The sequence below is a fragment of the Syngnathoides biaculeatus genome, chromosome 2 (assembly GCF_019802595.1).
Source record: "Syngnathoides biaculeatus isolate LvHL_M chromosome 2, ASM1980259v1, whole genome shotgun sequence".
NCBI classification, from domain to species: Eukaryota; Metazoa; Chordata; class Actinopteri; order Syngnathiformes; family Syngnathidae; genus Syngnathoides; species Syngnathoides biaculeatus.
Genome location: NC_084641.1, coordinates 41,767,667 through 41,783,143, shown reverse-complemented (window position 1 = coordinate 41,783,143; position 15,477 = coordinate 41,767,667). Strand labels below are relative to the sequence as shown.

At 42.3% G+C, this 15,477-nt stretch overlaps 1 protein-coding gene across 1 annotated transcript in view; it reads left to right on the top strand.

Annotated features, from left to right (window-relative positions):
• The first annotated feature begins 1,012 nt into the window (after positions 1–1,012).
• mecp2 (methyl CpG binding protein 2) overlaps positions 1,013–15,477 on the top strand; it is a 37,728-nt gene continuing 23,263 nt past the window's right edge. The window contains exon 1 of the mRNA XM_061805904.1: positions 1,013–1,153. Coding sequence (XP_061661888.1) covers positions 1,122–1,153 — 32 coding nt within the window. The 5' untranslated portion in view covers positions 1,013–1,121. The remainder of the gene's footprint in view (positions 1,154–15,477) is intronic.

The window sequence follows — 15,477 nt, the reverse complement described above, 5'->3', positions numbered from 1 at the left end:
CGTTTCTCTCATCAACATGTGAACATACTCCCTTACTTTTCCTGCCAGTGCCCACACTGAATTTAAGGCTCTGTTCCTCTTGGATGGCACTGTGGTGCAACTGGTCACAGTGTTGGCCTCACAGTTCTGAGGACCAGGGTTCACATCCCGGCCCTGCATGTGCATGCACGGTAGGAACGTTCATTATTCATACATTAATTTTCCGGGCCATTTTCCTCACAAGGAAGTGGTGGAGCCTATGCCAGCTAACTTCGGGCAGGAAGTACACCCTGAAATGATTGCCAGCCCATCGCAGGACACATAGAGACAAACAACCATTCGCACTCATAATCACACCGAAAGGCAATTTAGAATCTCCAAATAATGAGTGTTTTTTGGGATGTGGGAGGAAACCGGAATTTCTGGAGAAAACTCACACAGGCATTGTGAGAACATGCAAACTCCACACAGGTGGGGCCAGGATTTGAAACCCAGTGCTCGGAACTGTGAGGCCATGCCCTAACCAGATGTTCCACCGTCCCACCACATTCATTATTTTGTGGCAACATTTCAAGCCCGATGCCCTTCCTGAACCCTCTGCATTTATTCGTCTTAGAGACCTGCCTACAGTTTGCACTGCATTGTGCCCCATGTAAAGCTGCAGTCAGATTTTTCTCTAATGATAGCTTTAATAATATTCTGCTGTCATATTGAACAGACACTTTTAACATACATGACGAGGTTTTTTTTTTCTTTTGGGGGGGACTACAAACCACCTTTTAGATGCACAGTAGTGCATGTGATTTCTTTAGTATTCTCCGTATTAGGACCTTAGTGCACTTTATTTATGTTTTTTAAAAGTGGTTATATGCATATTTGGACACCTTTTAAAATTAATCTGATGTTTTATTTTATTTGAATCACGCCGTTTTTTTAAAGGAAGGCTCGCTGTCCCATGGTTACGCTAGATGAACATTTCGCGAGATTTCATCCCGCATGCGCTCCACGACATTTCAGCGTTCAGCGCACATCTCGCGATGTCAAAGTGACGGTGGTTGAAAAAGGAGTTAGAGGGGGCGGGACGCATCCGATGTTTGGAGGCTTTTTTTTCCTCCAATATACAATTATTTATTTAAATAAAAATGGCTGCCGTGGAGAGCGAGGAGGAGAGGATGTACGTAAGCTCTTTTTAAAAAAAACCATTTCACCTTCTGGTAAAGCGTTGCTGTATAGGCTGCCTCCGCCATATTCCTGTCGTCTTTTTATTTTCACTTCGAAGTGCGTTCATTTGACACCGGCCTGTCTCGGCGGAGCAGTCTTAACTAGAATACGTCACCAACTTCCAGATTCGTCCCTACTTTAGCTGCTGATAAAGCCGCCCTCCGTTTGCACCACTCTCCCCGAGAGTCGAACATATGTTCCCGTACGCCTGGAGGTTGGCCCGGTGGACGGCGCTGCCGTGCCTGCCTCTCTCGTTCCAACCCCGGGCATTCACGATTAGCATGAAGGTGTCGAGCAGGCTACTAGCTAGTCGTTTGCCCAACGTTGAGTGTTTTCGTTGTATTGAGTGGGTATCCACGCACTTATTCATGAAATTGTGTACTTCCCGTTACATTCCCTTAATCCCTCCGGTCAGCATCTTCCGCTTAGATGCTGCTGAGCCAGGCATCTTATCTTGTCACCACTTGAACTCAGCAGAAACATGACCAGAGTTAGGGTGAACACCTGAATTTGCCAAAAGACAGTTCATTGTTTGTATGTGTGTGTGTGTCCTACTTTCCTCACGAGTTCACTTTATGTTCATGTGGCTGCTGCTTCAGCTTCATCATTCTCATCCTCACACCAAACCTGAGCACTGGGATGCCCCAGCCAGGTGTGATCGGGTCAAAGTGATCGTGCCAAAATACAACACTATACAGTTGAACACTTCCGATGTAATCTAATTCTGAGTTCAACAGGTGACACCCTAAAACCTCAACTCAAACTCCGGCCGCGTGACATCAATGCAGTTTTGTGCTCAGTTCAGCACGTGTCAAAAGGATTCACCATGTTGGGTCTTTTTACAACACTTATTCCAAAAGAATGACCAGCCTTGTGAGCCTTGTGGTCTTAAGACAGGAAAAATATACAGGAAATTGCAAAGTGAGCTGGGCATTGGCAGCATTGTTTTGTTTGTGTGTTAGTGTGTGTCGGGGTGGGGGTTGGTTCAGAACTGATCACAGAGGACCCACATTTAATATTAACAAAGTAACAGAAATAAATAAAAAAAAAGATTGTGAATGTAGTAGCAGTTAATGTTATTGAAAGTTCAGTCTAGGCCTGTCATGATAATTACTAAAACAATTATCGTTTGATAAATTAAGTGGACATAAAGTTTTTCCAGATTCATTTGATGTTATTGGGTTCATGGAACACTAGTGGACCACTTGTACACTCTTGCCAGTGTTGGCTCTAGCCAATACCCCACTGGTTTGTTCCTTGTGCAACATGTAGATAGCTACAACAGAGACACTTAAAGTGGATGGAATGTCTAATTTCTATCGCAAATTATCTTATCTAGATGAAAATATATGTTAAACTGTTCCATAAAATGCATATCTGATGATTTTACCCAAAAATATAAGTGTTTATGAGTACTCGAACTTTGATCTAGTTTCTCTTACCTGCAAAACGACTCATTTCGTGGGCGAACCTCTGACGTCACAAATTCGGGGATGGGCTGTTTTGGAACGACTATAAGCTGGGACTCTTTTGTGTTCACGCCGAAATATGAGCATTCATCTGAGATGACACACTGGCGACGTCTAACAGGACAAGTCAAAAGAAATCAGCATTATATTATTATATTATTACTTATTTGTGAAATTATACCAACTCAGACTACGTTATCGGCTTCGGTGTGTTTTGGTGCAATGATAAGCATTTTACATGCAAAGTAGTTGTCGCATACCAAATCACTAAGCACACGGTATTTGCATAATTTCAAAACAAAACTGAAAACCTCGTATATACCTTCAGGATATGGAAGCCTTTACTATTTACAGTGAAGAAAATAAGTATTTGAACACCCTGCTATATTGCAAGTCCTCCCACTTAGAAATCATGGAGGGGTCTGAAATTTTCATCGTAGGTGCATGTCCACTGTGAGAGATAATCTAAAAAGAAAATTCCAGAAATCACAATGTATGATTTTTTTTTTTAACCATTCATTTGTGTTATACAGCTGCAAATAAGTATTTGAACACCTATCAGCTAGAATTGACCCCTCTGTAGAAATTGCGTCATCCGCGTCGCTGACCAATCAAGAGACCAGAGATCTGCATAAACCACGCCCCTTTTTTGGACCCGCAGTTCCCTCAGACAACGTTGTATGGTCCAGTATAGCTTTGGTTCACGTTTTATCGCATATTTGGGTTCTTTAACAATAGATATGGTTAAGAGGTGTAGTCACGGACTTTATAATAGTGATGACAGGTATCCTGAAAGGCTAGTTGGTGGAGTTCAATTTGTACCCTTTCCAAAACCGAAGACCCAGTACGAAAAATGTCTTTGATGGATCAAACTTTGTGTAAGACCGCATCATCAATTGAATCCATCTAAAATCAACCGGAACAGAAGACCGAGTACGAAAAATGTCTTTGATGGATAAAACTTTGGGGAAGACCGCATGATCAACTGAATCCATCAACCGGAACAGATATGTTTGCACAAAGGTAAACCCTAAATTTGATTTTCAATACATGTCTCATATAAATGAATTAGCAGTTCTTCGCTTGCATAACATAGCTAAGTGTGAATGATTGACACACTTCATCTGTGTTGAGCGATATTTTGCAATGATCTGACTGAACGAACGTGTCTCTGTTCGGCGCTCCTGAGTGAAGCTAAACCGGACTTTGTTTGTTAGCACGAAGGTATGCTCTACATTTGATTTTCAATACATGTCTCATATAAATGAATTAGCAGTTCTTCGCTTGCATAACATAGCTACGTGTGAATGATTGTCACACTTGATCTGTGTTGAGCGATATTTTGCGATGATCTGACTGCACAAATGTGTCCCATTGTTCGCGGCTAATTAGCTAAGCTAAACCGGACTAGCAGTCCTAAAAGCCTTCACCAAGACTGAAGTAAGGATGTTTGAGGACACTAAAGTAGTGATTGTCGTACTCGGTCGGGACTTGCGTAGGTTCGGCACTAATTCAAGAATAATTATTGAGGGGAGCGCGTGACGTTACACAAAGAAAACGAGAGAAACAACTCATAAATCAAGCCTCGCCTTCTTTTCCTTCATACGGTGGTTCACAAACGGCTATACAGATACATATACAGATTCTGCACAGAAGTGTGATATGTAACACGAAAATAGGAAACTGTCAATGACGAATTCGTCTTTGGGTTATAATATATTATTTTATGTGGCTTCTTGGTCTTCCTCTGACTCTGGAAAGATCTCGCATGAATATCAATGGTTTCTCTGTCGATATGCACGTAAATACAATTGAAATACCGCTCGGTGAAATACTTGAAGCCCTGCTGTCTGCTTTTCAACGATATTTCACTATTAGCTAAGAATGCGAGTGAGAAATCAGCCGGTAAATCGGACAGTTTCGCTTTATTCTTTTCTTGCTGTGCCGCCCTTTTTGCGAATTGTTTGTCTGACGTAGGCGCACGTGGCGTGACGTCACTTCAGGAGGCGTGGTTAAGTGCCCTGTACGGAGGGGTCAATTCTGACCCTCAAAGACCTGTTAGTCCACCTGTAAAAGTCCACTTCCACTCCATCTATTATCCTGAATCAGCTGTGTGAGGTCGTTAGCTGCATGAAGAAACCTGTCCATTCCATACAATTAGTAAGACTCAAACTTGTAACATGGCCAAGACCAAAGAGCTGTCCAAATAAACCAGAAACAAAATTGTACAACTCCACACGGTTGGAATGGGCTACGGAGAAATTGCCAAGCAGCTTGGTGAAATCATAAGAAAATAGAAGAAGCTAAACATGACAATCTCAATCGGAGTGGAGCCCCATCCAAGATTTCACCTCGTGGGGTCTCAATGATCCTTAGAAAGTTGAGGAATCACCCCAAGACTACACAACAGGACTTGGTCAATGACCTGAAAAGAGCTGGGACCACCATTACCAAGGTTACTGTTGGTAATACACTAAGACGTCACGGTTTGAAATCATGTATGTTACGGAAGGTTCCCCTGCTTAAATCAGCACATGTCAAGGCCCGTCTTAAGTTTACCAATGACCATTTGGATAATCCAGCAGAGTCATGGGAGAAATGTTTGTACTCAGATGATGCCAAAATTGAACTTTTTGGTCATAATTCCACTCACCGTGTTTGGAGGAAGACGAATGATGAGTTCCATCCCAAGAACACCATCCCTACTGTGAAGCATGGGGGTGGTAGCATCATTCTTTGGAGATGTTTTTCTGCACATGAGAGAGGACGGCTGCACTGTATTAAGGAGAGGTTGACTGTGCCATGTATTGTGAGATTTTAGGGAACAACCTCTTTCCCACAGTCAGAGCATTGAAAATGTGTCATGGCAGGGTCTTTCAACATGAAAACGACCCGAGGCACACAGCCAGGAAAACCAAGGAGTGTCTTCGTAAGAAGCATATCAAGGTTCTGGCATTGCCTAGCCAGCCTCCAGACCTAAACCCAATAGAAAATCTTTGGAGGGAGCTGACACTCCGTGTGTCTTGTTGGGACCCTTCAGAATAATGTTCATCGCTTGAATTATTGGAAAATTCATCTGCGTTTTTACCGTGTATTTCTATGGAATCCATGTTGTTGACAAAACGTCCTACGTCACGCCCATGACCGGCTTTCTCTGCCACATTTCCGTGCTTTTCCATGGGATACTGCAATGTGCGATCATTTGTTGCAAATAATCGAAAAATAAAAATGTTTCCTTCATAATGGATTTAAGATTCGTATTCAGCATGAAAACTAATATTTGGAAAAAGGTGCAATTTGATTCTTCTATTCCCTGTAAGGGAAAGTTAACTGTTGTGTTCGCTTGTCCACGAGCTAACAAGCGAACCGTATTAGCTTGCGAGTTAAGGAGCTAAACAGGTCACTCCACTTGATGTCATTTAAAACATCAATGCTTCACTCCGGAACTTTGTCCAAGTGTGCAAACAAAGGATGCATAACAGGAACAATGGTTAGATGACATCGATAACTTTGCATCCCCTATCACTATGGCTGACTATTTTAATAAAACAATATATCTTATATGTGTAATTTAAGGCGGCATGGTGGATCAGCTTGTAAAGCGTTGGCCTCACAGTTCTGAGGACCCGGGATTGATTCCGGCCCCACCTGTGTGGAGTTTGCATGTTCTCCCTGTGCCGGAGTCGGTTTTCTCTGGGCACTCCCGTTTCCTCCCACATCCCCAAAATATGCAACATTAATTGGACACTCTAAATTGCCTCTTGGTGTGATTGTGAGTGTGGCTGTTTGTCTCTATGTGCCCTGCGATTGGCTGGCAACCAGTTCAGGGTGTATCCCGCCTCCTACCCGTTGACGGGTGGGATAGGCTCCAGCACTCCCCGTCACCCTCATGAGGATAAGCTGCTAAGATGATGGGTGGATGGATGGATGTGTAATTCATCCATCTATTTTCCAAGCTGCTGATCCTCACTCGGGTCACAGGTGTGGTGGAGCCTATCCTCCAGCATTTAAACGAAAGCATTCTGATACAAAAAAAAATCAGTAGTAGTTGTAGCTCCCATTTTTGTTACCATGCATTTTATTACAAAAGATCACATTCCCTCCCACAGCATCCCAAATGCACTTTGCACACTGCCAGTGGTTGCCTAGTTTCATTCTGAAGAGTGAAATATGAAAAGCAGCAAGTGAACGATCTTTTAATCTTTTCACCATATTGAAAGAGGCCCCTCTACTGGTCACTTTTATTTTTACAGTTGATTCTCTGTAAATTATTATATATATATATAGCTACTGTGGGTCGAAGACAAAGAAGAGGAGGAAACCGGATCCAGCGTCAGAAGAAAAAGAGGAATGCACAGAGCCTACAACTGAGTGTAGGGACTTTGAATGTTGGGACTATGACAGGAAAAGCTCAGGAGTTGGTTGACATGATGATTAGGAGAAAGGTTGATATTCTGTGCATCCAAGAGAGCAGGTGGAAAGGTAGTAAGGCTAGAAGTTTGGGAGCAGGGTTTAAATTATTCTACCACGGAGTACATGGGAGAGAAAATGGAGTAGGGGTTATTTTAAAGGAAGAGCTGGCTAAGAATGTCTTGGAGGTGAAAAGAGTATCAGATCGAGTGATGAGACTAAAATTTGAAATTGAGGGTGTTATGTATAATGTGGTTAGCGGCTATGCACCACAGGTAGGATGTGACCTAGAGTTGAAAGAGAAATTCTGGAAGGAACTAGATGAAGTAGTTCTGAGCATCCCAGACAGCGAGAGAGTTGTGATTGGTGCAGATTGTAATGGACATATTGGTAAAGGAAACAGGGGCGATGAAGAAGTGATGGGTAAGTACGGCATCCAGGAAAGGAACTTTGAAGGGCAGATGGTGGTGGACTTTGCAAAAAGGATGGAGATGGCTGTAGTGAACACTTATTTCCAGAAGAGGGAGGAACATATAGTGACCTACAAGAGCGGAGGTAGAACCACGCAGGTAGATTATATTTTGTGCAGACGATGTAATCTGAAGGAGGTTACTGACTGTAAAGTAGTGGTAGGGGAGAGTGTAGCTCGACAGCATAGGATGGTAGTATGTAGGATGATTCTGGTGGTGGGTAGGAAGATTAAGAAGACAAAGGTAGAGCAGAGAACCAGTGGTGGAAGCTGAGAAAGGAAGAATGTTGTGCGGCCTTCCGGAAAGAGGTGAGACAGGCTCTCGATGGACAACCGAAGCACCCGGAAGACTGGACGACGACAGCCAAGGTGATCAGAGAGACAGGCAGGAGAGTACTTGGTGTGTCATCTGGTAGGAAAGGGGAGAAGGAGACTTGGTGGTGGAACCCCATAATACAGGGAGTCATACAAGGAAAGAGATTAGCGAAGAAGAAGTGGGATACTGAGAGGACTGAGGAGAGGCGAAAGGAGTACATCGAGATGCGACGTAGGGCAAAGGTAGAGGTGGCAAAGGCTAAACAGAGGCATATGAAGACATGTACACCAGGTTGGACACGAAAGAAGGAGAAAAGGATCTCTACAGGTTGGCCAGACAGAGGGATAGAGATGGGAAGGATGTGCAGAAGGTTAGGGTGATTAAGGATAGAGATGGAAATGTGTTGACTGGTGCCGGTAGTGTGCTAAATAGATGGAAAGAATACTTTGAGAAGTTGATGAATGAAGAAAATGAGAGAGAAGGAAGAGTTGAAGAGGCAAGAGTGAAGGACCAGGAAGTGGAAATGATTACTAAGGGGGAAGTCAGAAAGGCATTACAAAGGATGAAAAATGGGAAGGCAGTTGGTCCTGATGACATACCGGTAGAGGTATGGAAGCAATTTGGAGAGATGGCTGTGGAGTTTTTGACCAACTTATTCAACAGAATACTAGCGGGCGAAAAGATGCCTGAAGAATGGAGGAAAAGTGTTCTAGTTCCCATTTTTAAGAACAAAGGGGATGTTCAGAGCTGTGGGAACTATAGAGGAATAAAGTTGATGAGCCACACAATGAAGTTATGGGAAAGAGTAGTGGAGGCTAGACTCAGGACAGAAGTAAGTATCTGCGAGCAACAGTATGGTTTCATGCCTAGAAAGAGTACCACAGATGCATTATTTGCGTTGAGGATGCTCGTGGAAAAGTACAGAGAAGGTCAGAAGGAGCTACATTGTGTCTTTGTGGATCTAGAGAAAGCCTATGACAGAGTACCAAGAGAGGAACTGTGGTACTGCATGCGTAAGTCTGGTGTGGCAGAGAAGTATGTTAAAATAGTACAGGACATGTATGATGGCAGCAGAACAATGGTGAGGTGTGCCTTAGGTGTGACAGAGGAATTTAAGGTGGAGGTGGGACTGCATCAGGGATCAGCTCTGAGCCCCTTCCTGTTTGCAGTGGTAATGGATAGGCTGACAGATGAGGTTAGACTGGAATCCCCTTGGACCATGATGTTCGCAGATGATATTGTCATATGCAGTGAAAGCAGGGAGCATGCAGAGGAACAATTGGAAAGATGGAGACATGCACTGGAAAGGAGAGGAATGAAGATTAGCCGAAGTAAAACAGAATATATGTGCGTGAATGAGAAAAGTAGAGGGGGAAGAGTGAGGCTACAGGGAGAAGAGATAGCGAGGGTGGACGACTTCAAATACTTGGGGTCAACAATACAGAGCAATGGAGAGTGTGGTCAGGAAGTGAAGAAACGGGTCCAAGCAGGTTGGAACAGCTGGCGAAAGGTGTCTGGTGTGTTATGTGACAGAAGAGTGTCTGCTAGGATGAAGGGAAAAGTTTACAAAACAGTGGTGAGGCCGGCCATGATGTACGGATTAGAGACGGTGGCACTGAAGAAACAACAGGAAGCTGAACTGGAGGTGGCAGAAATGAAGATGTTGAGGTTCTCGCTCGGAGTGACCAGGTTGGATAGGATTAGAAATGAGCTCATTAGAGGGACAGCCAAAGCTGGATGTTTTGGAGACAAGGTTCGAGAGAACAGACTTCGATGGTTTGGACATGTTCAGAGGCGAGAGAGTGAGTATATTGGTAGAAGGATGCTGAGGATGGAGCTGCCAGGCAAAAGAGCGAGAGGAAGACCAAAGAGAAGGTTTATGGATGTGGTGAGGGAAGACATGAGGGCAGTTGGGGTTAGAGAGGAAGATGCAGGAGATAGGCTAAGATGGCAAAAGATGACACGCTGTGGCGACCCCTAACGGGACAAGCCGAAAGGAAAAGAAGAAGATTCTCTGTAAATTCCAATACACCAACTTCGCAGCATACCCCGCCATTATGAAGCACATGTACATCAAGATCACTCTAAACTGCCCCTAGGTGTGATTGTGAGTGCGGCTGTTCGTCTCAATGTGCCCTGCGAGTGGCTGGCAACCAGTTCAGGGTGTACCCCGCCTTCTGCCCAATGATAGCTGGGATAGGCTCCAGCACTCCCCGCGACTCTTGTGAGGATAAGTGGCTAAGAAAATGGATGGATGTACATCAAGATGACGAAATACGCAGCTCTTATCCCCAATTAATACAAACACAGGAATGTTAACTGTTGATTAAGCATAACCTCAGTGGCAAACATGAGCTTATATATGATTGCCAGGTGAAGGGCTCTTCAGTGGACCAACCACACAGTAGCAAAAGTTTACCTGGAGAATTTTTGTCATTCAGATTAAGAAAATTCAAATGAAAGATCTGTGGTTTAGATGTGACATGATCTTTTCTAAATGGGTACATACGCACCGTGCACTACGTTTAATCAAAATAGACATCTGAAGTGTAATTCATCGTGAACATTTATCAAAGTAGAGATCTATTCGGCACAGTAGTTGGGATTGTTTTTACACGTTTATTTAAAAACAATTTATAAGAGGCCCCATGGCATTGAGCTAGAGCATTGGTTTGGTAAACCAGGGGTCATGAGTTCATATCCCATTGGGGCCTTCACTGGGGCGTCCGGCGTAACAACTGTGCCAAACCTATGAGTGTTCATCTGAGATGTCACGCTGTGGTGACCCCTAACGGGACAAGCTTAAAGAAACTTACTTACTCTATTTAAAAACAACTCATAAATAGTTAAAAAGAAGAAGTCTGTCGCATGTAAGGTCCATTGGGAGCCAGCATATTTATACCGTGCATAAACAATGACATCCTGCATTTACAGTGAAATGAAGCATGGTGAACATTTCTGATCGTTTTGGCAAAAGGAATATTTTACTCCTGTGAAACCGAATGAAATTCCATTCGGATTATTCCTATTTATATTAATTGAGGTGTTTATATGGCACATTTTGTAATTGGTTTGGCCGTCCAAACCGATCAATCAGAATGGAAGGCTCCATATAAAACAGGCTATTCTTGCAGCTCTTCATTCTTTATTTAAAGACCCATGGGATCCTTACAACAGAGTCATGAAAACAGTGTAATAGAGAAAAAAAAGATGTAAATTGGTCATAATAAAAATGATTTGAAAGCAAAATAAATAATAAGGCAAAAAAAAGTGGTTACGATTTCCTACATCTCAGAACTAGGGTTGGTAGGTAGTTTTTAAAAACAAAATAGACAAAATATTTTTACTCCGTCTCCAACAAATGGTGCCGCCATTTTTTTGTCAGTTCTTATTAATTCACGGCCGCTTGTCCATAACAAGATCAAAATTCAATATGGCGTCTCTCATTGCGAAACACCGGTATATTAGCCAAAATGATGAATAAACTTGATTTTGTCACAAATGAGGCAGAGGGTAGGAACAAGATGCAGGAAGCTGAGACATAACCGTGGATTTTAGGAAGGTTTATTGCCAGGCAGAGGTCATACGTGGGAAGGCAGGCCAACAGGGCGAATTGCAAGGCAAAAGGCTTGGTCAAAATAACCGCGTCAAAAGTCGGAAATGGCAAAACATGAAAAAGTAACTTGATTTGATATGGCTCAGTAACGCTATGACATGGGACGAGGCAGTTACGCTAGCTGACGCTTGTGAACACACATGCATATACACACAACGATCTGACAAACAGTGTCATGAAAAACAAGGCTTAAATACACAATGTAATCAGGGTGCAACGAAGTGCAGCAGCACCCATGAGGATGTGGCACATGGCCACAACGCCGCTCGCTGAGGCTCCTGTCGAACACCCATCGTATCTCTGTGCTTCTACAGCAGCGTGCGGTCGTGCCGTGAATACGTGCGTGGCCGTGGAGAATCATGCCCCTGACATATTTATTACGTGGTGTAAAAATGTTCAGAAAGGCAGGAATTGTTAGGGTTGGTGGGGAAATCGGAACCAGAAGTTTGTTTTTTTTTCACGCCTAAGGTTGGGCATTAAAAAAGCTAAAGAATACTATCATTCATGGTGATAGCCTGTGAAACCGATGCAAAACTATGGATTCTTTGACCTATTTGAAAAAGAAGAAAGAAAAATAGATATTTATGTTCCTTGGTGACTAGTTATATTTACGAGGTAATTCAGTTACTTTTTTGCCAAAGTAATTTGCCCAAGAACAGATAATTTCTATTCATCCCATCTGTGATGGGAAAATTACTTCCAAATCAATGTGGATCACTATCCAGAAGCAGATCGCAACTTTGACCTTTGAGGTTCCAGTTTTCATAAATACACTGATAGACACGCCTAAGGTTGGGCATTAAAAAAGCTAAAGAATACTATCATTCATGGTGATAGCCTGTGAAACCGATGCAAAACTATGGATTCTTTGACCTATTTGAAAAAGAAGAAAGAAAAATAGATATTTATGTTCCTTGGTGACTAGTTATATTTACGAGGTAATTCAGTTACTTTTTTGCCAAAGTAATTTGCCCAAGAACAGATAATTTCTATTCATCCCATCTGTGATGGGAAAATTACTTCCAAATCAATGTGGATCACTATCCAGAAGCAGATCGCAACTTTGACCTTTGAGGTTCCAGTTTTCATAAATACACTGATAGACACGCCTAAGGTTGGGCATTAAAAAAGCTAAAGAATACTATCATTCATGGTGATAGCCTGTGAAACCGATGCAAAACTATGGATTCTTTGACCTATTTGAAAAAGAAGAAAGAAAAATAGATATTTATGTTCCTTGGTGACTAGTTATATTTACGAGGTAATTCAGTTACTTTTTCAGTTACTTTTTTGCCAAAGTAATTTGCCCAAGAACAGATAATTTCTATTCATCCCATCTGTGATGGGAAAATTACTTCCAAATCAATGTGGATCACTATCCAGAAGCAGATCGCAACTTTGACCTTTGAGGTTCCAGTTTTCATAAATACACTGATAGATTGTCACACTCCTACATCAAAAATTGTAAACACGGAGAGGCCTTCAGAGGCAAGAACATTTCTTCATTTCACTTCAAGTTGAGTGGAAACAAAGCTGAGACCAAATAAAAAAGGGAGAAAAAAATCCTCACAGGTATCCATTTGTTCAAGAAAACGTTGTGCAACATGCAGGCTCTGCCCTCCTTAAAGAGCGGAAGCATGTGCGTGCATTGCTGCTCATGTGTGAAGTTGCATGGCAATCAGCAGCTGCATGTGATGTCATTGTGTCATTTGCTGTCAGACCACTGACTTATTTGTTTATCAACAGAAATCTTGAACATTTCAGTGTTTTGTTCAACTTTAAAACTTGTGCTTGTGCATTCAACTGTTTCCTGATGGTCTGGTGGAGGGTGTATGGCAAAAAATAGTGCTTTACAATTGAGCAAACCTTTATTTCCTGTCATAATGGAAGTCAGTGAAGCTGTTTAACTGTTTGCATCACTTGGAGGAGTTAGTGACATCTGAGTCCCGAGGACCCAAGATGAGAAAGAAAATGTTGCTGACGTATTTAATTTGAGATTACAAGTGTTCAAATTTAACTCCTGTTAATAATTTCAAATAAATATATCATAAATTTTCATTCATGTCACACCACTAAATTTAAGTGTTATACAGTGGACCCCCAATATTCACAGGGAATAGGGACTGAGCTCAAGTATGTATGTATTTCTTTTGGGTTGTCCCGTTAGGGGTCACCACAGCATGTCATCTCAGATGAATCCTCATACAGTGGTGTCTTGGTTCTCGAACACAATCCGTTCCAGAAGGCTGGTTGAAAACCAAAGCACGTTTTCCTATTACAATGAATGGAAAATGAAACAATGCATTCCAAGCCAAAAAAATGTTTTTTTTTCAATCAATTTCTTTTAGCTTTTCCTGATAATAAACTGCATAGTAGAGTTTAAAGTATAGTTTAAATAATTAACTCATTTAAGAAATATATTTATTTTTTGCTTAAAATGTATACTTTAGCTTAGTAGAGTATGCTAGGCTGGGAATGCATTGCCGTATCTGTAGCGACTCCGCCCCCAACCTTGTAAACCTTTTTTATTATTAACAAAAGTGCAGAATAACTTTAAACAAGGAATAATGAGGGGGGGGAAACAAATTGTTTCTTTATTTGCACAGAAAGTACGCAACGTGAAAAAAAATATAACTTTCAACTAGAGGCAGGGTTAATGGAACAAAAGAAAAAAGCAATGCAAAACTACAGTTTCAAATGTCTTCGGTGGGGTGACTGGCCTCTAAGAACAAATCTGTTTGTTTCGGCCATCTTTTGAGCACTTTTCTGAAGTGCCTCATAACAACATCATTACAATTTTGCAGTGTTCTGCAACATTCAGCTTTATTCAGGTGATGAATTTCTGCACAATTATGGATGTTGTTCCATTAAGCGCAGATAGCTTCAATATCGGCACTTGAGACATCCTTCCGACATCTCCTCCCTTCCTCGCCAACACTATCCCCCCCGCTAACTGCTGCTCGTTCATAAGAATAAAAAAATTAAAATAAGAACCAACTTTTTGACTTCCTCCAAGATCTGTGGCCTCTGCTTGGTCAACTTTTCCTTTAACAACATCACTTGCTTTGAGGGCATCCTTGTGTTTCAGAATCGTCGTTTTGGCCATGCCATACTTTTTCGATAACTCAGAAACACGCACACCAGATTCGTGCTCGGGGATCAAATCCTTCTTGAGGTCGACAGTTTTACACACCACTTTCCTTTTTTCAGCACCAGCAGTTACAGTTGCCTTCTTTGGAGCCATGATCGGGAGTTAATGTTGCTCAATTTGAAGAAAAAAAAAAGTCACAACAGTGTTGGGAAACATTCGCGAGCAGAAGAATGCGTGAGTCAACTGGTTGCGCCGCGCATGCGCGTTAGGTCTTTTCTGTTTTTCTGTCAGCTGGTCGGGGTGTTCGAATACTGATTTTCGTTCGAAAACCAAAGCAGTTTCCGGGCGGAAACAAGGTTGAGTATCAGATCGAGTGATGAGACTAAAATTTGAAATTGAGGGTGTTCTGTATAATGTGGTTAGTGGCTATGCCCCACAGGTAGGATGCGACTTAGAGTTGAAAGAGAAATTCTGGAAGGAACTAGATGAAGTAGTTCTGAGCATCCCAGACAGCGAGAGAGTTGTGATTGGTGCAGATTGTAATGGACATATTGGTAAAGGAGACAGGGGCGACGAAGAAGTGATGGGTAAGTACGGCATCCAGGAAAGGAACTTTGAGTGAAAGATGGTGGTGGACTTTACAAAAAGGATGGAGATGGCTGTAGTGAACACTTATTTCCAGAAGAGGGACGAACATATAGTGACCTACAAGAGCGGAGGTAGAAGCACGCAGGTGGATTATATTTTGTGCAGACGATGTAATCTGAAGGAAATTACTAACTGTAAAGTAGTGGTAGGGGAGAGTGTAACTCGACAGCATAGGATGGTGGTGTGTAGGATGACTCTGGTGGTGGGTAGGAAGATTAAGAAGACAAAGGTAGAGCAGAGAACCATGTGGTGGAAGAT